This window comes from Barbus barbus (genome assembly GCF_936440315.1).
Source record: "Barbus barbus genome assembly, chromosome: 19".
Taxonomy (NCBI): Eukaryota; Metazoa; Chordata; class Actinopteri; order Cypriniformes; family Cyprinidae; genus Barbus; species Barbus barbus.
Window position 1 is genome coordinate 20,464,122 of NC_136747.1, and position 25,614 is coordinate 20,489,735.

General features: G+C 39.5%; 1 protein-coding gene across 2 annotated transcripts in view; it reads left to right on the plus strand.

The window, feature by feature from the left end:
* The first annotated feature begins 10,105 nt into the window (after nt 1–10,105).
* Nucleotides 10,106–25,614, plus strand: part of LOC306885537 (teashirt homolog 1) — a 34,894-nt gene continuing 19,385 nt past the window's right edge. The window contains exons 1-2 of one of the 2 annotated variants that reach the window (XM_079442131.1): nt 10,106–10,298; nt 11,985–12,499. In XM_079442131.1, coding sequence (XP_079298257.1) covers nt 12,460–12,499 — 40 coding nt within the window. In that variant the 5' untranslated portion in view covers nt 10,106–10,298; nt 11,985–12,459. Of the gene's footprint in view, nt 10,299–11,589; nt 12,500–25,614 lie in introns of those variants that run through there. The other variant, XM_079442132.1, reaches the window with a different exon arrangement.

The window sequence follows — 25,614 nt, forward strand, 5'->3', positions numbered from 1 at the left end:
TAGTTACCAGTACTACAGTTCTTTATACATTGAAGCTGTCAATATCAAGTCAATATTAGCAACTACTGTCATTGAAAAAGATTATAGAAAGGCTTCTTACACTATTTCAATGGAAGTCCTTATGAATTTAATATGATTTTACAGTATTAGCAACTAGAGAGTGCGGTATATTAACAGAAACATAAATTTCCAAAAATTTCAGAAATGTGGCATATTTAAGAGAAAAATATGATGTTGGATTGTGAAAAGTCACTATTTGACAGAAAAAAATGGCAGTTAAAAATTTTAAATATATTTTAAAAATGAATAACCCTTTTATGTTTTTATGAAATATTCTGAAGATGTTTTCTTTAGAATAATGCACTTTAATAAATCATTCAAGAACACCCAAATGTATTATTAAAAGCAAATAAGTTCAGTTGAGATTTTATGTTGACTTTTGTAACTATAAAATGTAAGTGACAAAACATGATGATATAATGAAAAAATTATTTTCACATTTTTATAAAATAATTAATTATTATATTAAGAATGAACTTTCTGCCTAAACACATATTTCAATGTTGTCACACAACCAATAACATCTTCCCTAACATTACCCATAATCAAAACCCTCATGCGGTCATGATTCTTCATAATCAACCGAAATAATCTGACATCCCTTTTGGCTTTCCCCAAATTTCCCTCAGAATCTCCCCGTGAGCTCGGAGGAAACATCTCGGGAGTGTTTTCCACTGCTTGTGCTATTGAGGCTAAACAATTTCACTGCACTAATTGGCCAATGTCAGGCGTGACACTAGGATAAACAAACGCTGCTCAGGAAAACTGAGACAAATGTTGGCTAATTAAACTGATGGTTGAGAGAAAAAAGCTGACAAAAAATTAGAAAATAGGAAGAAAAAAAATCCCACCATGTGAGGCAGGCTTCCTATTTCCAAACGTCTCTGCTCCTCTAATTAGACTTTATTTGGCAAACGGAAGAATTAAATAAATATATGCCGAAGTAAATAAATAAAAGCGTTTGAGAGGCAAAAGTCAAAACGATTTTGCGGTGTTTGGCGCCGAGACCTTTGAAAGAGGACAAAATGGGCGTTTTAGCGAAGGCCTCGGATTCACCGTGTGATCTCCTCTCTTCGTCATTTAATCACTTGTGTCAATTTGTTACTCTCTGTCTGCTTTGCGAATAAACAGTCACGGCTTGACGACGGACCTTGACTTTGTTTGCGTTGGACTTTGAGATGTGCTGGCACACACAAATGCTTTTCTGTTACCTTCCCTCCCTTTCTAAATCATTTCTCCGTCTCTTCTTCCATAATCTTTCATGCTGTCTCTCTCCCTGTCTCAATTCCTGGTTTTACCACCCCCGCTCTACCACCACCTCCTACTCCGGAGCGTGTGTCACTGGATGTTTATAGGCTGTTGTTTTCGACGCTGATGACCATTGTCACACAGTGTTTCTATTACCCATCTGCCCTGATGGATGGCCCCTCTCTGCGCTCATGCTGATAGGAGTGTCCTTGATCAGCAGAGGAAGAGAGCGGGAGAGGGGGATGGAGGAGGGGGACTGGCTGAGGTGGGGTTGGCACTACCTGTCCATCCACGGTCTCGGCAGACCACAAACTTCAGCCGTGACACGTGTAGATCAGCCCACTTACAGACACGCGGTGACACGGCGCTTGTAAATTGGGCCGCTGCCAGCTGAGGTGGGTGTGGACGCCGAGTCCCTTTCACTGGTTAATTGGCAACCAGCAGTCTGCTGAGGACAGCGCCGTCTTCGTCATACAGCTGTGTTGAAGGAGTCCACGGGACAATGGAGATGTAACGGGCCAAAGCTTTAATGAAAGACATAAGTTGGGTGTCTCTGCGGCACTTCTGTATTTTGAGAACATCTGCAGAAGTTGCGCTTGTTTAAATACAGATGTAACACTGCCAATCCAAGTTATAGTTGGGTTGAATACAAATACAGATTTCATTTGAATGATAAAATCCAAAGAAAGACTTTTACCTTTATGCCAGGGTGTAACAGACGATGTAGTCTGATTCAGGAACAAATGACTCTTATGAACCAGTTCTTTTGATTCTTAGTGAATCATTATTCGCACAGCGTTAGCAGTGTAGTCTGATTCAGGAACAAATGAGTCTTATGAGCCGGTTATTTTAATGAATCATTCAAAGAGACTCCTGAAATATGTTATTTTAAGATTTGAATATAAGACATTAATAATAAGAAATGATATATAGGCTATAATAGTCTGTCTGTCTATATTAATGTTTTTGTATTGTACCAAGTTAAAAGGTTCCCTGAGTTTGTATCATACGCAAATAAAGCAGATATTATAATTAAAATATGTATATGTCAAAATAGTTTGTATTTGAATTGAAAGCTGTGAATCAGAAGCAGCTCAGGAAATCTGTATCAATACCCAGCCCTAATATCTGCACTATTTGTTAATTGTTTTCCATGGAAACATGTAGCCCTTACCATTTCTACATGTTTTTTCAGCATTTTATGCCGGGTTCTTGAGACGTATCCCAAGTTAAAATGAGTTCAACTTAAATAAACACATCTCGAACGTCCCCTCAGTACCTATTTGAAGCTTAACACAAAAAGGGTTTAAAACGTACGGTTAGGAAGAGGTCACTTTAAAAAATGGATTGTGTGCCATATGTGGAGTCGTTTTGAGTGTGTTTGGCTGTTTCATCTCTGATAAGAGTCATATTAATGATATTCTGTGTGGGAACAATGATAGCAGCGATTTGCCTCAGCATTGTCATTTACTGATTGATTATCCCGTGATTTATGTTTTAATATAAAGGGGGGGCCGCACCAGAGCACATAATACAATATCCACAGTTAAAATAACTTAACAAGCTGGAGGGAGAGCAAAAACAATGAAATTTCAAATGGATAGAACAGCTTATCAGTTATGACCCCTCTACATATACGCTCTACGTGTGTGCGTACGTGTACATGAGAGAAAGCAGAAGATTGAGAGCGAGCGAGTGTGTTTCCTCTGTAGACAGTAGGCTGATGATGAATTTTTAAACAGATCACACTGATAATTGTATTTCATATCTGTCAGTGACGAGGAGACTGGCCACTGAGATGCTATTTATGTCAGCGCACCTCGCTCGGTACAGCCCTCAATAAAACTCAAATCACGAGGGAGATTGTTAAGTCTTCCACAAGAATTATTAAATTGAAGGAAAATTTATGGATGATACTTTATAACAATTAATCAAGAGATGTTGATTAATAAAGTTATCCTCCTCCTCCTCCTCCGTTACAGGCGATGTCGGGCAGCTCACAGATATGGTTTTGTCATTCTCTCTGATTAATGCAGCCCAGCTCCTTCTTTGCCCACCACACCCCAGCCCGGTGGCCCCACGCACTTCAAACACTTTCTACCTGTTAACCTTGAGAAAATATCCCAATGAGTGGGGCGACAGAGAGCGAAGGAGATCATGTGGGACTGACTGAAAAAAATCGAAATGGAGTTTTTGGAGAATGTCACCCAGCCAACCTTGTCACTGTGATTAGGCTACTGTGATTAATTAGTTTAGTAAGATTGAGCAATTAGGTCAGAATTGTGTGTATACGTGCAGAGACATCATCTACCTTTTTTTTCTCCCCTTTTTAACTACTCACTTGGGGGAAGACTACAAATAAATTTTGAGTAAATTTATAGAAATAAATACAGTGGATTATCAATGCAAATTCTGAATATTTATGCTGTAAAAATGATAAATATAATTAATATAAAAATTCAAAATTATAGATAGAAAAATAGATAAACATGAGTTTCATGAGCCAGGTTACATAAAAAAAATCTATAAATATAGTTACGTATATAGAGAGATATGATGAATTGGTTATTGTTCAAAAAGTAATTTTATTATAATTTTAATTAACATTGGAATAGTATATAGTATAACAAATAATATATAAACGTTATATACATATACATAAATAACAATTGAATTGTCTAGGCCATTGTTCATTTTTGAAAATTGTGATGATAAATGGTAATTATGATCATTATTAATTAGGGATTCATTTACATTAGAATTTACACAATATATTACGTATATTGATTGAAAATTATATTTAGTATATTGTTTGTATATATTATGTACGTCATATTTAATTTAATTTAATAAAACCGTAAAAGCAGTAATATTAAAATATTAATACAGTAGAAATACATACCTTTATTGTAATTTATATTCATTAAAAGCTTAATTATTCATTATATATTGTTTACAAACACTTAAATATATTATATAAATATAACATAACTATATAACTTACCTTTACAGTAGAATGCTTACAAATCTGAAGTGCCCCGAAATGGGTACGAGGTATGTATGTGTGTATTTGTATTAATGAAGGAGAATTTCAGTTGACGAGACCTCAGAGAAAGAGAAAAACATAGGAAAATCTCCAGCATGTGACCTGGCCAGTATTTGAGGAACAAAAAAGCTCTCATTGAGAAAGATGTGCTGCGTGTGAATGTTTGCAGGGTAGTTCGGGGTGGAGCAGGGCTGTATACGTCTGATTTGCTGATATAGCCTTGAGGCTGGCGTCATCAGTCGCTGCCGCTGCAGAGGCCAGCCAGAGCCAGCCGAGACTTTTGGAAAGACAGGGACGGCGTTCAGGCTCCTGCCAGGGTGTGGAGGGACAACTTAGGGCCGGAAAACCGGGCCTGGTTCAACACTCGGATCAAAGGCAGAGAGCCGTTCTCTATAGAGCCGTTTATCCCCTGATAGTATCCCCTGTGTCTTTTTAGTAAAAAAAACAAAAAAACATTCATTTGAATGGTCTCGAACGCGCCGTGTTATCATAACAGTTTGGGATTGTACGGGATATTTTAGCTGGTCAATGGAGAAAAGAGGAAAACATTTCTTGTTGTTCTTATTAATGCTTTTAGATCTTTTATACAAACAAACACATTTCCACTAAGCGTCAGAAGGAGAGCACTCAGAGCAGCTTTAGGGGGCTGTTTTTCTCTTTGTTGCATCAGTAGTGAGGAGAGATCTCTCTCTAACCGAAACCCTCAGGCTATGAGTTTGACTGAAGCAGGGGAAAAAAACATCCTATTTTGTTTCTCTTAAAAACCATACATTATCAAAGGCGTCTCGTGCATATCTTTGATCTAAAACGGTTACATCTTAATAATTACGGTTCGGCTGTGTGAAAGAACCAAATGTTTCTTTTTTCATTCCGGTATGGTTTGAAAGTGTGTTCACCGTCTTCATGAAAATAAGACCTGGGAGCAAACAAAAAAATAAATAAAAACAGACAGAACTGCGCTGCTATATTATTTAATGACAAGATGTGGAAAGAGGGGGAATATCCTTTTAAAAAACTGAATAGAAATCACGGTGTGTAGCTTTCTTGTCTCATCCTGATCTTTGCGCTCTTTCTTTCACTTTTTATAACAATTCATCCGCTCAATAAAGCGCTGAGAGAGATGTTTCCAGTAATCCTATATGCTTAAATATATCTGCACCATGTTTTCTGGCCACTCTCTTTCCAAGCTTCTGTGGAAAATGATGTTTTTACAGAACATTTCCCTTTGCAACCAATCAAAGAGGTGCAGTCAGTGGTAATGAAACAGGAAAACATTTCAGCACTCCTCTCTCCTCTTTAATGGCTGAAAAATGCTAATTGGAAGAAGACCGCATGTGTCAAAGAAAACAAAAGCGGTGGTATGGCAGGCAGCGGGACTCATGTTGGAGGATGGTATTTTGAAATGTGAAATGTGTCACTTAACTCTAGCTGAAACGCACGCCGTTTGGAGGGGAGGTTCGATGAACGGAAGCCCCTCCTGCATGTGGAGGTGCATCGGAGCAGGAAGAGACGTTTATGAGGTAATAACCAGATGCAGTCAACACAGAGTATGAACATCTGCTCCAAGAAACCCGAAAGGTCCAACTATATACTGATCCAGTCGTACCTAACACGTCTCAGTCGTTGATTTTCATGTGCATGACTTGTTGCATAACTACATCTATTTAAGATTGTTTTCATCTCAGACATCTATTGTGCAACTAATCATATACAGAAAATGTTTGGATTCTAGATATTTTCTTTGGCAGTACTGGAACTTTAAAACACTTAAATGCATTTAGCTGTATAACAACTGGATAAACATTTCAAACAATTTAAAAAATCTAAAATCACATTCCTCTTAAGTCATTTTTTCTGTTATGAACTATCAATCAAAACATATTTTTCTCCATTATTTGAAGGGGAGAAAAGGTCTAAAATAGAGGGATTCCACCAAATGTCAGATTCTCAAGTCAAATAAGTTTTGTGATCAGCATTTAGTGAAGTACAAAAGTAATGAGTTACGTAAAGCTGTGTGATGGGCCTCCTTCCTCCAGAGAAAGGTGACATTTTAATTACCCTGCCTTATCTGATGGATTTCAAGATATTCTTCCCAGTAAAAGCCTTCTCTTTATTATTTTTTGTGTTATATGTTCTTAGTTTTCGCCTGTCAGTGACTGTACAAAATTCATTTGACCCAGTCGTTGATTGAAGGTGGAAGTTTTTATATGTTATAAAATAGTTTTTTTATCAAGAGCCTCAAATCTCTTCAGTGTGAGAAGTGTCTCCTGCTTTTATGACAAAAGAAAAAATCCCTATGAAGGAACAATTGATAAAATAGATTTCTGACTTGAGTAATATAAAACTTGCTCACTCTCTTTTGAGAGTTTTTTTTTTTTTTACTTTTTTATACCATCAACTTTTCGTGAATTAATAAAATATATTTCATATATAGTTTTAAATGATACAAAAAATAACACACCAGAACTTTGTCCACTATCCTTTATTTGCATTATTATATAAATAAAAACAAAAAAATCACAGCAAATTGTTTGTTTTATTTCAAACATTGGACAATTATTTAAATAGTGAAAATACAAATATATGTACTGTATTAATACAGCAAAAAAATCCATAATTTGCAATACAACAAAAAGCTCAAGAGTCAGTAACAACATCAGCTGATCCAGCGATGGAGAACTAGAAGTGTAATGCTGTATATATTTCATATAAGTGAATGGAGAGATGTTGTAATTTTGGTTTTAATAAACATAATTGCAGTGGTGGCATGTGAAATGGCTTTGATCATCATCAAAGACGTAAGGTTACACCGCAGAGCCGATGTGGCATATTATTACTACTATTTGGGTTGCCGCGTTTAAGTGCACAGTTATAATTTTAGCAGTACTGACGTTAATACCCAAGCAGTCTATCAATAGCTGGATGGCTTCATGTGCAGTAGTGAACAGTGTACAGCTTTACAAAAAAATCAAATATATATATATATATATATATATATAAAATTACTCTAAATGCACGTTTTGCTGACCTCTGACCTGTGAACTGCAATATTGTCCTTTTTGGAGAATGACAACATCACCTACAAGACAAGAACAAGATTTTGGAAGCATAATCAATACATCTGAGTCACGTGCAATGTTAGAATACTTTTTCACAAAATTCACAAAGCTATTTCTGTAACCCCATGGGGGAGATATGTTGCTGAAAAATGCTTTATGCTGTAATTGGTATTTATCTTGCCTGCTGATTTTGTGAAAGTGAAATACATAATTATTTTAAAAAGATGACTTGACATACACATATTTGCATAGGGGTTAGTACACTGAATTTTTTAGGAGAATGTTATGATTGCTTGTAAATGTTCTTTTATTTGGCTCGGCAGTCTATTTACATCAGCACTGAAATGCAGAATTTATGTATCTGTATTTCCAACACGCATGCATACTGTATGTTCAGTTTTCATATATATATATATATATATATATATATATATATATATATATATATATATATATATATATATATATATATATATATATATATATACCTTTTTGTGTGAAAAACTAAAATGTCATTAACAGCCTGTAGTTTCTCTATTGGAAAATACAGCAGTGACAGCATGCTATGTTATTGTTTATAAACCTTCAGATCTCGCCATACATATCTGTGGACACATATGACGGCATCCCGCCTCGTGTAGCTTCCCAGCAATTTGGATCATAATTTGCTGATGTGATGCGACATGCTACATAAAAAAAAAAAATACTTCAAAGACTATCACCTCAAATCTCCCTCGCTTTTTTAGTTCCAGTCTTTTAACAACCGTCTGCGATCCCTTAAGCAGACAGCGTAATATTGAGACATGAAGAATTTCTACAACATATAATGTGCATTATAGCATGTCCTGGCATTTTTATGCAAATAGGTCCATCTTAACATCTACAGTAAATAACCGATCAGACTGAAAAGCGTATAAAACTGAGGTTATTTTTCATAACATAAGATAGATGAACCAAATCCATTTGCTGTCAGTCATTATGAAGTATCAACACTTCAAAACAATGATAGAGAATCAGTTTAAAATCGTATATAACACCATAAAGGGCATAACATCTATAATCCCTCAATCTGACGCAGCTTTCTTCAAATACATAGTTGATAAATGAAAAATATAAATATGTATTTCTTACAAATGCATGTTGTGGGTGAGGATCTACATTGAGGGGCACTTTTTTTATTATTATTGTTAATTTAAAAAATCTTCTCTTTTTTTCAAACATCTCCAGTCATTCATTTAATAAGAAACTATACAGAGCTTATACAGGAAAAGACAAACATGAACATTTCTCCTATTAGATATTTAACCAGGACTGTAAAGCTGAAAATGGCACAGTTCAGGCTTCACACGAACCTTTCAAAGTGCGTTGGCATTGCATCTTGAGCTTTATGCTTGTGCTTGCGTGGCATACCTTCAAGCATGGCCTTTTACAAAAGAATAAGATGCAATACACCAAATAAGATGATAGGTGCAAACATTTATACATTATAACCATTCCCAAAACACATAAAAACACACACACACACACACACAAACATAAGCCGACCTGTCAACACTAACTAAAGCTCAAAATTTGTGTTGCCACTGATTTGTGTTGGCACATATTAATAAAATACAAAGTGCATAAATAAAGGTTTGTTTGACGTATTTTTCATTAGATGGTAGAAAAAGATATGAGCATTACAATTCTCTTAACATCAATAAAAACTACTGTAACTATTTGTATATCTATTAATCTAAAATTATTTCTACAGGCTTGTAGCAGTTCATCAGCATACAATGAGCACAGCTGTGGATAATTCACCATGCCAAGACACACTCACGTCTGGGTTTGGAGAACGATAAGAAACCCAGCATGGATTTTTTTTTTTTTTTGCTAGTTTTTTATGCATTGTTTTTTGTTTACACTTTACATTACAGTTTTAATGTTACAGGCAAATTACTGTTACAAATGAACAATGAACATGTTCAAATAATTTTAGGGATTCATTTGTAAATTCAGACTTTCAATGTTGTTGCTTGTAAGCACTTACATTAATATATGTTTAGCACAGGCACTGCAATCTAAAGCGTTAAATCCCTTTTAAGTGCACACTAACACCTTGAAGGGAACTTCATCACAATGCTAAATACCAAAAATTATTTCTGGAAGAAAGTGCCGCAAGAACTGCTCCAAACAAAAAAAAGTCACTGAATTTAAAGTCTGTTAGGAGAGACCAAATAATGCTCAATGATATAAATAACACGACTAAACAACACAAAGCATTAAATTCTGGAAAATGCAAATGAATTTCAGTGGGACAGTTTCACAGTGAGCAACGGTTTAAGAGAAGTGGAAGAACAGAAGTGCTTGTTTTTACATATGATTTTCACGGCAATAATAAGAAGATTCAGATCAATCCATAATCATAATAAGAATAATACATAGGCTATATTATCATCAATAGCAGCAGCCTATTATAAAAATTAAATTTACTGAAAGTTAAAAAGAATTGAACTGTACACAGAAAGCACGTTTATTGAACTATGACAAGCTAATTATCATTGTGCCGTTGTCTTGCACCGAGACCGAGAGAGCTCGGTTGTTAAATCGCAATAATCTCGGGAAAGCGTAGCATTTTTTAACCCAGCGATACTCTAACCCTACAGCGGGAGAAATCTCGTCTTCTTTGAGCCCGATGAGTTTCTGATGGGAGATTGGTGACGTAAGAGCCATCAACAGCGACAGGCTGATCGAGGTAGTCGCGAGGATGGATAGATGGACAGATGTTGGGGCGGAACTTGGACATATTTCCACATTATTAGCCCCTACCGACAGGCGTACAGCATAAATGATCAGTTAGATAGCAACTGGCAATAGCTCAAGGATGCGCAGCACCGTCAAAGGTAAGGACATGATTTAAACGTCGCGTGCTGAAATATCAACGCTTTGGCGGCGGTGATGTATAATATCCTAGCCTGGCTTGTTCGTATGTTTGCACTATACTAACAAATGTGTGCACTCACCGGGATGCGATATGCAAGGCGAAGCTCTCGCGTCGGTCCACAGGCTGAATGATCCGCTGAAATCACAGCAGAATCCCGGCGCGACGAAGAACCTTAAAATCCGTTAAAAACATCAGGCGACCGGAGCGAGCCGAGGCCACCTCAAAAAAATTCACTCGGATTTCTCGCGTTCCCCTTCCGAGCGATTTTAAAAAAACACACCCACCCACTCGCCAACTTACAGAAAGAGTGGACATTGCGTCAACGCTGGTATAAAGACAAAAACTAAGTTGAGATTTAAGTGTGATTTTGGGGGGGGTGCCAGGTAGGCTACACCGGTGTCAACAAAGTAGGCTACTGAAGAGCAGATATGCGGTGGGTTTAATATGGTTCCTATTCGAATAGGATGCGAAATGTCTAACACCGTGGACTCGTTATTTAATTTGTGGATGTTTTGCACTTGATGAATAAGTAATGTGTAAGCCTTGTAGAGAGGCTTGTTACGGTCATACTCAACTTGTTCCAGGAGTCCCTCCCCTTCCCGTGCAAAGTGTTCACTTCCTAGTAAGGTGTAACGAATCAATCTGTAACTTCCAACTGTCCTTTTTTTCGGCGATGGAAAAAGGTCGCAAATAGTTTCCTTTTAGCGCATGAAATGGTTCGCAGTGTTGTTCACCCCGGTAAACGTGCGCGAGACAGATAAACAAAACTGGCAAAAAAAAAAAACAAACAAAAAAAAAAAAACAGTGAAAGGATCAAAGACATGTTGCCGTATGCATGGAAATATATTTTTATATGCATGGAAATAAAATGAAATTTACAGCGGAGACCCCCTCCTTTATGCATTTGAATGTTTTGCGCGTGACGTGAAACTTATTTTATTTTCGCGATGACGCCGAGAACACTGCATAACTGGAAAAACAGTTGTACAATCTAGTTTAATTTCAACACCACTGTTTGTTTCATAAAACCGCATACTTAGTGCATTCGTGTGAATGGACAACATCCAAACAAGTGATGTCTTCTCCAAAAAGGCAGTTCGTTGTCTTTCAGACGCTCCTGTTTTGTGGGGAGGGAGAAAACAGAACAATTAAAAAGATTGACAGGTGGGTTTTCACTGTCAGAGTGACGCTCCGGAGGGGTGGAGTAAAGAGAGAGAGGCAGGAAAGGCAACTCGATGTGTCTGTCTATCAGTTGAGACTGTCTGAACCGCTCACGCATCCTGAACGCGCGATACATATTTCAGCGAAGAGCCGCGAGACCGACGCCGCTTCGCTCCCTGGAGTTTTTGTTTTTTTTAAAAGAGTAATTAATTCACGTTCGGTGCGAGAGAGTGTGTTTTTTTGTTTATATATCGCTCTGTAGTAAACGCGTCACGCTCGCCCGAATCAACTGTCCACATGTTTCCCTGAGCATGGACGGACAGTGTGTTTGGTGAATATCGGGAGGAGCACGAGCAGAGACTCCACTGCGCGCGCGGGGAATTTAGTCCGTTGAAAATGCGCACTGAGCTCGAGCCCCATTTGTGACTGACATTAACTGTCTCCTGTCTGCCTGTCTCTTCCCTTGGTTTTGTCCCGTTTTTAGGCTTTCCACCGAGCGAGAGGACGGAAATACAGTTGGACGGGCTCTCCATAACTGGAAGTTTCTTCCGTTTTGCTACAAACTATTGCCATAATCTGAGGAGAACCTGAGGAAGCGTTACCCCCCTTGTGCGCTTCTGCGCCGTTAGACATGGACGGGAGATATATCTGAGCTCTTGGCAATCATGCTATGACTTAGAATTATTAAACGTGTCGGCCAGATACACCTACATTTTTTTTTTATTTACAGACCTTTCTAGTCTGTAAAAATATCTACAACCTCTCAAGACCTATTGACCCCTCTTAGACTTTGCATCGGCTCAAAGTGACTTTTTAAGAGGTGGAATAAAAACAGACTCTGAAGAGAAGAGGAGCGCCTTAATACATGCTTTGTATTACATTTTTGAAATTAATTCTTTTTCTCCGTCACTGGCATTTTGATTCTGTATGCGAAGTCAAGTGGAGGGTGGGACGACAGCATGCCGCGGAGAAAGCAGCAAGCGCCGAGGCGATCTTCAGGTAAGCGGTGCATGCATGTTTTGTTTACTAATATTAGTGCATAGGGAGGGGGGCATACAATCACGTACACTTCATCGTGTTGATTGAAATGCTTGATCTAAATATTACCTGTATTATTTTTTACTTTTAGATTTTTTTTCATTTCTTTTTTTTTTTTTTACTTACAAAGAATGTCAAAACAAATGTAGTCTCCTCAGAACGCCTTGTTTTAAAAACTAACGCGTGAGTAACTTTTTTTTTGAAGGTGTGCCAAATTAAAACTAAACACTCCACCGTGGCCTATATAGTCGAGTGAAAATGTAGTTTCAAAGTGCTCCAGTTCGTCTATTTAGATGCGGATTGCCGTCCTTGATTTGATGCTTGATTGATCGACAGTCATGTGGCCGCCTTTGATCTATTCATTCCTGATAAACATCAGTAAATCATTCACCATGGAAACACGCATGCGCCGTGCCGCCGCAGCCACTCAAAGGACAACTTTTGCCCCCGTCGTGCCGGAAAATAGAGAAATGAAAGAAGTTTTCGGCAGGGTTATACACTACTTTTTTTTCGTTATTCAAAGAGAGGGAGAGAAAAGGGGGATAAGGGATTGCTGGGGCGTGTCGAGAGCACACAATGTAGCAGAGAGAACATCTCTTCCTTGATAGATCACTGAGCAAGGCCTCTGTACTAAGATCTGTTTTCCTCTCAGCTCAATTTATTCATGCAAAATGTACCTGTGCTCTTTGATGTTACAAGAGAGAGAACTGATTTCAGTTTTTAATTAATCTTCCATGAAGAGCAAGAGAGCGAACCTCTGATTTGTAGCGAATGATGTTGGATTTCTTTCGGGGTGATTAAACATAAAATAGCCACTATATTTTAAACCATTTTGGTGTTTTTACTAAGGGAGTTCTACTTTGTCCTTTTGGTTTTCCTTTTTTGTTCCTTCGTTTACCCCCCCCCATTTAATCTCTGTGACTAACAGGTCCATTCTCTCCCGAATGAAGGATCTCTTTCAAGTTCAAGCGTCAGCAGAGTTACAGATCTGCAGAATTAGGCCCTGATATTTGACCGATGCCCTCATACCAGACACACTGCTGTTAGCGAGGTTGACTAACCAGTGCGATACATAGTTGACGTTTCATTCACTTGCACTGAATAACAATTGTTATTCCATTATTTTTACACATACCTTTCTGTTCAGTGGGGGGAAATGGTGTTTTTAAGGGATTATTTTGTCTCCCTGGCTGTGGCAAGACTGACATGGGGAGTTCGAAAGCTCACAGAGGTGAGATGGCGCCTGGTAATCTGACCTGGCAGCTCCTCCACAAAAACAAGCCATCAGCCCCCTCCACCTCAGCTGAATATTGATTTAATTTTCTCTATTCTGACAGGCATGTTCATCATTTGCTTTAATGGTCATTCAAAAGTTGGCAGGCACATTGTTTCCGTTTTTCCCAGAGCCTGACACTTTTCCCCTCTCCATCAAAATAAAAATGTTAGGAATTATTGATTGAGGGAATAAAAAGAAAGCCGCTTAACGTGACAAGGTGATTTGTTTTTACTAAAACTTCTTCCAAATCATTCAAGCTGTTTTAGTAGTATTTTATATTTTTTTTTTTATTTTGCGCTTTTCGCTAAAAGCACCTTCTACTTTCAATGCTCCACTCTTCTATTATGCTCCACCTCTTTTAACGGATGACTTTGCCTCGATTTGGTTGCTATCATTGCCATTGTTTGCTCTGAGTGATTTACATGCATCGGCCGTAGGCTCAGGTTGTTTTGGTGCAGTGGGATCGGAGTGGCCCTCTCTGTGTTGGGCTGCTGCAGTCATTTGTATTTATTTGCTGGCTTTTCTCTGAAACAGACACAGGCCTCCCACGTAGAGCACAGACTGTGTCTGTGAGTTTGAGCTCTAGCAGAGAGGAGAGGAGCCAGGGGAGGACTCGGCGATGAATGCGGTATCTCTCCACTGCTCCAGGTTTCATTTGGTTTTGTGTTTTCACAACCTCCCACGCAGATAGAGACACGCTCGGTTTGCGTCCATTCCACGCACCTCTGTCCTCTGGATAGCTGGGACATAAACACCACCATGAGGTGGTTTGCGATTTGTTTTTTGCTGCCTTTACTTTTCCTTCAGTATCAATTGGATAATTCTCTTTTTGCTTTTTCTCAATTAAATTCTTTTCACATTCACGAGTCACATTTAAAAAAAAAAAACAAAAAAAAACAGCAGCTTACAAACACATTCGAAAGAAGAAAAATAAAACGTGAGGAGGGAGGAACCAGCATGGGGAGTCATTAAAACACACTCTGTCCTTGGCACCAGAGGCTTCTTAATTATCTGACATAAAGGTAAAGGTTCCTCTGCTGGCTTCATTAGGGAGGAACCCTAATTATCTGAGCTCCTGATGGATTTGTGACAGGCTCTAACGATTAAAGCTGACAAATTCAGCGAAGTGTCAGGTCTGCAGCTGCCTTGATGTAATCAAGTTGATATTATACAGTCCCTTTAGCCTGTAGTGCTGAATTAACTCAATTTTCTGGTGCAGGTGACAAATGGACTTTGCTACCTGACTAATCACGTCACCGTGGCAATGCTGCCTAATGACCTCAGTAATCCAGGCTCTTAACCGCACCGCTGGGCCCAGAAAGCATTTGAAGCAGCCAATCAGAACGGCCCCTGCATTAGCCAATTGGGCCCAGCGCTCGGTAAACACGCCATCGTTCCGTCTCCGTGTTGATGGACGTACTACTGTTCTGTGTCATTGGTCGCACCGCCATTCGAGCTCTTGAGTGTACCGACACACCGTGCTCCTGCTGACAATAATCGTACCACCACGCTCTTGAAATCTGAAAATACTGTCAGAATTTGAGTGCCGTTGAGCGCTCGCTTTGCTTAAGTCTCTCAGTGCAGCATTACATACAAATCAGTCTGCTTTGAGAGCTGAATTATTTCATGTGCAGGGCTGTTAAAGCTCAATTGTGATTTATATGTTTTTGTTGCATGAGTATGAGGTTAATATCTTCTATTCCCTCACACAAATTTATTATATTGTGTTAAAGATGTGGAGGTTTTGTTGTAGTCTGTTAAACAGCGTGGTGCCTCTTTATATTCATTCTGATATCTGGTGAGAAATGTGAAAGATTGTGAATGATCATTTCTCAATTTGGGATGTATCTGTATTAAGAGATAGGAGTTGACGGCCATCATTTGTTTTGTGTGTACGGCGCAAATTATAGAAATCAATCTATAGGTACATTTAGATGTCATGTTCTATCTGTTTCTTTTTCTTTAATGCCTGTTTTCATGCTAGGAGGAAAAAAAATAACTATCCATAAGACGTGCGAATGCAGCGTGACATCTGGGCTCACCTTGTGTTGGCTTCGCTGGAGGGTAGACTCATCCGCTCTCATGTCATTAACAGGTGACATTGACCCATTTAGTCAATATTCATGTTGGGACCCACCACTTACAACTAATAGTTTAATTTGCATTTGGGGATCAAGCCAGTGGCCTATAGGAAATCAAAGCGTATCCAGTCCCGAGCTTGCCGTTCCCCTTGTCCGAGATCGTGGAGGTTGAGTTTGATTAATGAAGATCGATGACATGTTTTATGGGAAGAGTGGATCAAAATGAAAATATGTTGGGACTTTACATGAGCCAAGTGTGATGGTACACACTCTGCGGTAAACAGCGCTCTTCGGTTTTAATGAGCTTAGACACATTTGGGAGTTATCTGGTTTCCGCGAGTTTTGTAAAGTCTGAAATTAAGAATACTTCCAGACGTGTGTTTGTGCGTGGAAAAAAAGCGAGTGCGTCTGCTGATAGTTGCTGAAAAACGAGCACACAGAGGACCGCAAAAAGCTAGTGTGTCAACAGAGGAGGTTTGGATTAGAGGTACTGTAGCATTATGGGAACTCAAAACTATCAAAAGGGCCAGCTGTGTTTTTTCTTACTATTTCTTTTTCTCTCTCTCTCTCTCTCTCTCTTCTCGTCCTGTCTGTTTTGATCCCCCATGTTTCATTTCTCAGCTAATTTAGTCCACAGTGAGTCAGAAAGATGAGAGGGAGGGGGAAGAAAGACAAAAGAGAGAAAAGCTCAAGTCATGACCCAGCAACGGGAGTCTCCAAGCTTGAGCAGTACACGGAGGTCAACGTGTACCCAGGGGAGCCCACGTCTGCCTTCTCTCTGTCCTGCCCTGCACTCATCTGTTGCTGCTTTCCCTTGCTTTTTTTCCCCCTAGCTCACAGGAAGGATGGGGTGTTTTTAGAGGCTCGGCGGAGTTTTCTCATCCCAGTATGCCATTTTCCTCATGGAGCGCCTTATACATCCTCATCAGATAAAACACAAACGGCTCGGCCAACAGATCCGTGCCAATGTTTATAAACGGGCTAGCGGGAGATTGAGCTTTGATGTTTGTGTCGTAGGATCTGAGGCGTTTGTGGCGTCGCGAACAGGATGATGCTGTTTGTGACGTTATCTGATTAGTTGCCTATTTTTATACATAGCTTAGTTATTGTGATATTTCAGTGGTTGACATCATTTTATCAAGGACGGACTTGCGCACTAAGGATCAAGCCTTGCGGTCATACATTCATATTTAGCAACATTCATTTTGACAGACGAGTATGAAATGAAAGGAAGCTCTTTGATGATGTTAAGTAAACACCCATGAAGCCCCCTCAAACTCGGGGAAGTCACGTCCTGGGACTCACTGTTCCTCCTCCCATCAACCACTGTATTCTCAACTCAAAATATCCTGCCTGTCTGAACACAAAAGACCAGCTAAAGACAGATGAAAGAGAGAGAAAACACTTTGTAGTTTTGTCTGCAGGTCCCTTTGCCTTTATTTTCGTGCGAAAAACTGCAAAACTATTGACTGTTTTCAAACAAGTTTTCAAAATGCTTCCCCTTCTGTCACTGGTCAGAAAAAAACGTAGTCCCGCCTCCAAACATTTGTGTGGGCTATTCGGGATGCTCAAACAAAGATAGTACTGGGTCTCATTCGCTAATAATTGCATGGATTGTTATAAATTTGCACGGACATGAGAACTTCTCACAAAAATATTTTGCTGAAAATATCTATTTTAGATAAAATTTAATACAAGTTATTTGTGAACCATGAAATCATGAAAATCTATAAATGCAGATTTTATGCACACTTGGTGAATGAGACCCAATTTTATGGTAGCTTACTTCCTCCACACGTGAAACATTGTCATATCAGAAAATTACGCATTTAACTCCAAGAAAGGGCCTTGGGAACAAGACTGCAGAACCAAGTGTTTAGTGGGAAAACGGTGATGTTCAGAAATGCAGAAAGTAGAGAAAAAAAAAAGGAAGAAATGGAAAAAAAAGGGAGCGAGCGATAGAAGAAAGGAGTGGTGCTCAGAAAGGTATTAGAGCTGACAGATGAACAGGAGTGGGGAGAAATTCTCCCGCAGCAGCTGGGACTGCAGTCATTATCCTGACAGGTGTCAATTAAGAATTACTGCCTGCCTCAGTCCTCTGCGCAGCCCAGCTGTCTGCGCAACAGAGAAATAACACTTTACCCTTGTCACTTTGTTAGTTCGTAGCCATAGCCTCCGAAAATGAGTCGCCTCAACGCTAATCGATAACCAGTGTATTAGCAATTATTTTGCACATTGATTTACGAGGGCCAACGACGACTTCTGTGCTGTTATTAGCCCTTGATTAGATCTGCCCGCACACGTGAACACACACACACACACTCTCACACGCATTCATAGCATGCTGCCCTGTTGCCAGGTGGATATATGTTTCCTCTGAGGCCCCGAGGTCTAGAACAATCTTAGTGCACAGTCTTAGTGGCCCTGTTGGGCCTTCCATCACCCGTGGCCGTTACAGAGACAGGCCCCTCTTAGGCCCCACATGCACCCACACACACACACACACACACAAACACCTCAGTGGGGGTTGAAATACAGCCCCATTTCAGACCGGCCCTGGATGAACGCTGATAGGGTTTGAGTATGTGTGTGTGAGAGAGGGGCTTGTAAAAGGCAAGAGTATTAGTGAGGTGTCGTGGTCTGTTTCAGCTAAATGAATGGCCCTTTGCTGTAGAAGGTGCTCCTGGTTCCCGAGAGTTATGGCTGACCAGATAGGGGGCTTCTGGGTAATGTCTGTGTGAAGGAGCGCTGAACCTTCGCTACATTTATTTTCATACCTGCGGTTATTTAATACTCAACTTTAAAACCGTCGTCAAGAGCTTTGTAGGTGTCTTCATGCGTCTGCAACAAGTGTGGTTGTGCAAGATATGAATTTTGGGATTTATTAGTTGTTAAAGGGCCAGTTCACCCAAAAATTAACTTTCTGTCATCATTTACCCACCCTTGGGTCATTCTAAACAACTTCTCTATATCCTGAAATTAGAAATTTGTCTCCATCGTTTCAATACACAAGACCTAAAGCTTTCAAGTTTATAATTGACATACTCCCATTCAGAAGTTTAGAAAGTAATTTTCAGAAAAAGGGTCAGAAATTAATACTTGTATTCAGCAAAGATGCATTTAAAATTTTAATAATATTTTATAATATTACTGTTTTACTCCATTTTGATCAAATAAACGCAGCTCTGGTAAGCATAAGAGACTTCAAAGAGATTTTAAAATCTTAATGCTGTTAGTGTGTGTGTGTGTATTTTGAAACATGTAAGCTTCAGTATTCGTTTATTGTAATTAAATAGAGAAGATTAATGAGCACAGTCTTCAAACCTTCAGTTTTTATGAAGAAAGTAAGTCGTGCGGCTTTGAAACGATATTGAGGTGAGTAAAATTGTCAGAGTATTTATTTTTGGGTGAACCATCCCTGTAAATATTGTACTTTCACAAGCCGTGAGGTAACTTGGTTATCATGTCACCTGTGAAGACAAAACTTGCGTATGTGCTAGGCCGAGGCGAGTACAACAAACTCCCAAGTCTGAAATCGTCCTCTCACCATTATGTAGTGGTGGATTATGTTCTTTATGCTTGGGAGTGGGATTCGTGTTTGCTCGAGTGCGACCTTTGCCCTACAGGAACTAAAAAGAGAACCTAATCCCTGGGTTCCCCTGATGTGGCGATGTAAGAACGGAGATCCCTCTCCCTCCGCTCTTGATCAGAGGCGTTACAATTCTCCTCTATGAGCGCTAAGCCACTGGACACACAATGAGTGGATAAAGATAAGCCTCCAGCTTGTGTTGACACTCTCATTGAGCCCCATAATGCACTGCTCCGGATCGCTCTCATAAAGACTCAGCTCCCCATTTTTACGAGCAGTCTTCGAATGGTCGCGCAAAATGCCTCGATTTTCTGTGTTTTTACCCTGACACTTTCATTGCTCGTTTTTCGTGCGGTGTTTAAGACCACATTTGCAGTCCATCACCCCTAAAGCTGGGTAAAGAGCCGAGTGTCACCCCCATCTCCTGCTGAGGGTCACTTTTATTAGCTTCATTGATAAAAGCCTGCCTGCACACATAGACAATAGCTGGTAGATCCTCCAAGTGGCTGTATTTTTTTTTTTTTTTTTTTTTCCTGGGTGTTTTATTTAACTGATAGGACACTGGAAAGTAATGAATATCATTTTTCCTTTTTTTGTCCCCAGTTTTATGGTGCTGATAAGGCATCTGGGGGAAGTATATAGCAAAACAGTACTGTTTCTTTTTTAGATGGACAACCGGCATGACGGTTCCCTTTCTCACTATATATCATCGCCACATATGCTTTCTAATCTTTGATTTATATGTTCAATCTGGTCTCAGAATCATCTTCTAAAATATGAATCTCTGGCATTTATATTTCAGGATCTTTGACAAACACATGCAGAGTTAATATCAGTTTTAAAATAACTAATGCGACTAAAATAACGTCTGGTTTTCATTTCATTCACGCACAGAAGCCCTAAGGGACGTGAACTGTATTTGAATCCTCCTCATATCCGTTAATAGACGGGCACACATGTCGTGACTAGTCTCCCAGACTCAACTTTATAGGTATTTATAGTGATTTGGACACAATCGCATTCAAATGCCAAATGCCACATGTTCTGAGGCCTAAAGCTTGTTTGGAGACGGACTCGCCCAGACAGTGTCAATCATAGCTTTGCTAAGCTTTGCTCTGAATCTTCTGTCTGAGAAACCAGCAGGGGGTGTCCTCTTCAAATCTGCCCCCACCTCCCCTCCCCTTCCTGTTTTTGCCCTCTTCTCTACTGGCCACTGCCTTCTTTAAAAAGCCATATGCTTCACAGTTAGACTTCAGCGTGCGCACGCATACATACGCCGAGGCTGCGACACGTATGAGGATCAACTATTAACCTTGTCCAGCTGACTGAAAGCCATACGGTTGGTGGAACTTTAACCGAGGGATGCATCATTGATCATTGACTTGTTCTGCTCGGCCCCTGAAGTCTGTGAGCTTGGGAACTTGAGATGAACAGATGTGCTGTAAAGAAGAGAAGTCAGGTGACTCAAAACGAGGAACGCAAACATTTACTCTTCCATTAACAGAAGAGTATAAAAGCAATACTCTTGCTTTATAAAAGCAAGACAAACTCAATCTAGGGAAGAATTAAATCAACAATAGAGATTCCAGATCTTAGTACAGATTGAAAGTCTTGACATGTCAGTTCAGAAATTCAGTATCTCAGGCCTAAACCGGTTCTAAACCAAAACATTACGATGTGTCAATCATATTTGGTAAAAACATAGGGAATGTGCCAGGGATTTTTTTTCCTTGACCCACAATAGGAGACAAGCGTTTTCAGTGTCCTGCTGAAATGTAGCGTTGACGTATGTGTGCGTTGGTGTGTTTTTGCATGCGTGCATGTGTGTAGCTCTTCTTCACTAGCGCACCGTCTCCATGTTAAATTGGTTATGGCAGCGCAATCTAGCCCTACTTAGAGCCGTCAGAGCAGCCGCTGTGTGACGAGCCTCAGCGAGGACGTGTCATAAATACTGAGGTGCCGTTTCTTTCATGTAAATATACCTCTGTTTCAAGTATCGTCCGTCAATACTGCACACGGGGGGGAGATATCTAGCTGCAGCACAAAGTGTGTGCTCTGGAGAACTGCAGCGGCTCCTATTAGGCCTAGTTTTGTCTGGTAGTAAAATAAACACTTTTTAAGGGGGCGCATATAAGGTATTTTTTATTTTTTTTTGCTTTGCTTTAAGCATTTCCCCCAAACTCTACTTGGAATGTTTGTGAAGGATTCTTGCACCAAAAAAAATTGTAATTTAGTTTTCCATGACCATTTTCTAGCCTTTCTCAGATCCAGATAATTAAAGGCAACATAAACAAATATATACATAAACGAGGTAGTGTCAGCTGAGAAAATTGTTTTAGTTATTGATTTTTGATTAACTATTATTGCCGCATTTTCTTTTGAATTACATGTACTGAAGAATTATTCATACATTTAAGTTTTATACTACTGTTCAAAAGTGTGTGGTTGTTAAAATGTTTTTAAACAAGTCTGTTATGCTCACAATGTCTACATTTGTTTGATGAATAATCACATAATTTATGGATAATTTAATTTAAGTTGCATTGTGAAATATGATTGCAATTTAAGTAATTGTTTTCTATTGTAATATTTTGAAATGCCATTTATTCCTGCAACGGGAAAGCTGAAATTTCAGTCATTACTCCAGTCTTCGGTGTCACATGATCTTTCAGAAGCATGCTAATGTGCTGATTTGCTGCTCAAGAGACATTTCTTATTATCCATGTTGAAAGGGGTCGTGAAACACAAATCTATTTAAATCTGAGAAAACGGTTATCTAATCAATCCGATACATCCTTGCTGAATAAAATTGCTTATTTTAAACAACAATAAAAATCTTGCTGAACCCAATCTTTTGAATGGTAGTGTATGTAACTGACCTGTTGTGATTGTCTAACCTCTTTGCAAATTTTTCAATTTAAGTTATGACGAGCCAAGATGCTAAATTGTTATTGCATTGTCAGCAGTCATATGTGAATTGTTGACAAATCCATGATTTCTGAATGACCCATTTTTTCTTAGTTTCTGGAATTGATGTTGCATGAACCTGAAGGGTAGATATATCTATATAGTATCCATTATGCAAACTAGGAAAATTCAAACTTTCCTTGATATGCCTGTTTAAATTACTGTAGCTACCTTAAAGGAGTTGGTACAGTAATTTGGTACAATAATTTAACCTGCCGTTTTGCGAGTTGAGTGTGATGTTTCCAGCCATTTGCATTCAAAATGGCGGTGTTTTGATGTTTAAGTGAATAGCAGCTCTCAAGCCAAATGTTAGGACACTGTTGTGGGACAGACAGTGCAGGGATGGAGGGAGGAGGGGCAAGCACTGTCTAAAACCCATCACTCATTGGTTAATGATACTCTCCTCTCATTTAGCCACACCATTCTCCCATTCCCTCCTTCTTTTAACCCTTCACAAATCAAACGCAGGGTCATCCACAGTTCACAACCCCCAGGTGGTCAGGAAAACGCTACCACGCCCTCAAGGGTCCGTTTGACGGCGTGTATCAGAGTATACGTTGTTCCCTAAACTGTTGTCCAGGTGCCGATTTCTCTACAACTTCATCGCCACTGCTCTGTTTTTTGTTTCGCCGCCTGTTTGTCTGGTGTCAGTCTCACGGCGTGTGCGCGCGAGGTGTTTTTTGAGCCTGGTGGCAGATTTATTGCCTTTGCGCTGTTATTGTGGTGTAAGAGCTGAAAAGTGTCTGTCTGTTCCTGTCACTAAAATATGTCAGATGTTTTTCCTTCATCTTTTAAGGTGTCTGTTGATTGTAACCCAGTGGCTGTATAACGTTCAGGATTGCAGATGAAGACATCTAAAGCGCTCCCCTCATATGTGTGTTTTTGTTTGTAATTTGATTTAAACGTGTCATTCAATGTTCTATATTATGGATATTTTGACGAATTTAATTATGCGTTAAGCTAACAGTAAGAGTATAATAAAGGTTACAATGATTAAAACCATTTAAAATCCCAATTTCCTCAGTTCTGAAAATGCAAAAATTGACGTAAAATTCAGTTTTGGTCTCGCAAAAACATTAGTCTGCGCGAACAATCTTTGTGCGGCTCGCCTACATCCATCCTTGAGCTTTTCCTGCAAACTGTCAACTAACAAAATGCAAAATGAAACCTCTCTCCCTCCCTCCTGCACTCCCTCTCTCTCTCTCTCTATTCCTTTCCACAGTATACTCTTTTCTCACACTAAATTTAGGTCACAGCTGTAAAGACAATGAGGCTGATTTGAGTATTTCTCTAGTACTTCCTCTGATGTTTGGTTTTTGTCAGCGAAGACTCAAATAGACACGTTTACATTTGATGTTTTTATCATAGCATATCATTCTCCAAGTACAGTTTGGTAGTTTCTCAGTAGTGATACTGTGTCTGTTTGTTTCCTCTCAGGTAAAGAGAAATCACAGAGGGGAATTAAAGCCTTTTACCCATAATCCATCTGACCTGGGTTTGTTATTCCCCCACCGCAAACCTTAAATCAATCTACAAATTCAGCTCCATGTCCCTGTTCATAAAAGAGTTTCTTTTTGCGTTCACAAAAATGAGGAGAAAAGAATGGGAGAAGAAAAAACAGCCGTGTAGGAAAGCAGGGACCTTATATAAAGGGCATGGTCTGCGTCCATGCCAGAAAAGCCTGATTTCCTTTTGCAGTGCAGCCATACATCAGAGGCCCTCCCAGCTGGACTGTCACACTCTGACAGAATGACATGTGTCATTTATCAAAGAGGCCAGAGCTTGGGAAAACTCATATGACAAAGCCTGGGAGAGTTCATTCCCCCTTATCCACAAAAACACACACACACACACACACACATAATCCATCTCTCTCGTTCTTTCACTCTCTCACACACAATTCCCTCCCACCTTTTCGGGCGCTCGCCTGTTGCCAAAAAAATGGGTCTGTAATATTTCTGTCATCTACACACCAACTAGCTGCTCTTTTTTCCTTTCTCTCTCTCACTCTGCCTAAAAGTTTTTGCTGTGTATTATTCTTCTCAAAAGCTGTTTTGCAGTAGCAACCCTTCATCTGCATAATTCCTGCGTTACTTACAGAATCGTGTGTATTTGAAGTGATTAAACCCGGCGTAATGAAGCTGAAGAGCTCAGATATCCTATATTGCGCGAGCGTTGCTCTGCTGAAATCCATTCATCATTTCGAGCAAACTTCATTCTAAAGTCTACTTGCACCAGCTGAGAGAGAGAGCGGGAAGGAGAGGGGTCAAATATAGTTCACACTGCTGTGTACTACTCTACAGGGCACATTCACCCATCACTCAAAATGTGCTTTCTGTCTCACTCTGAGGGGCGGGAATAGATGAATTCCACAGGCTCTCAGCTCTGGGTTCCAGCACTGCACGGCCGACCTTCGACCCCTTAAACGAGATCTGAATATGTGGTGTGTAATGATCCTCGCGCTGTAAACATTTAATGACGCAGAGACTGTCATGGGAATCTTCGCGTTCCCCACCCAGAGACCACAGCAGAGTGAAGATCTGGTTTGTGAGTTTAAGTTTATGTAGTATGACTTTTCATACAGATCTGTGCTCCGAGAATGAATCTATGTGCCAAGTACCAATCTTGTATCTGAACTGGACACAAAACTTAACAACAAAGTGCTGGAATCATGGCAATTGGGAAATTGAGGCGTGCTGCTTATGTAGGTGATGCCTAGTTGAATTTGGCTCACAGTAAGACAAACGATTCATACTCAGAGTACCAATTGTTGGCTTAAAGTGTGAATCTTTTGCTCAGAGTGCAAATCTGGCTCGCTCTGGGCATGAGTTTTCTCCTTGGAAAGAACTATTTGAGCTCAAAGCATTAATCTTTGTATGAGACTTCATACAAATCTTTGCTCTGAGCATGAATCTTTGTGCCAAGTACCAATCTTTGTTCTGAATTAGACGCATAACATCCTCGTTAGATGTAAACAATAAAACAACAAATAAAAAAGTAATTTGGCAAATCGTGCTTATGTAGGTGAAGTTGAATTTGGCTCACCCTAAGTTCACAAATGAATAGTGCTCGGAGCAAAAGATTCATATGCAAATGACCAGTGTTTTGCTCAGAGTGTGAATCTTTGGCTTGAAGTACAAATCTGAGCCATGTTGCTTATTTG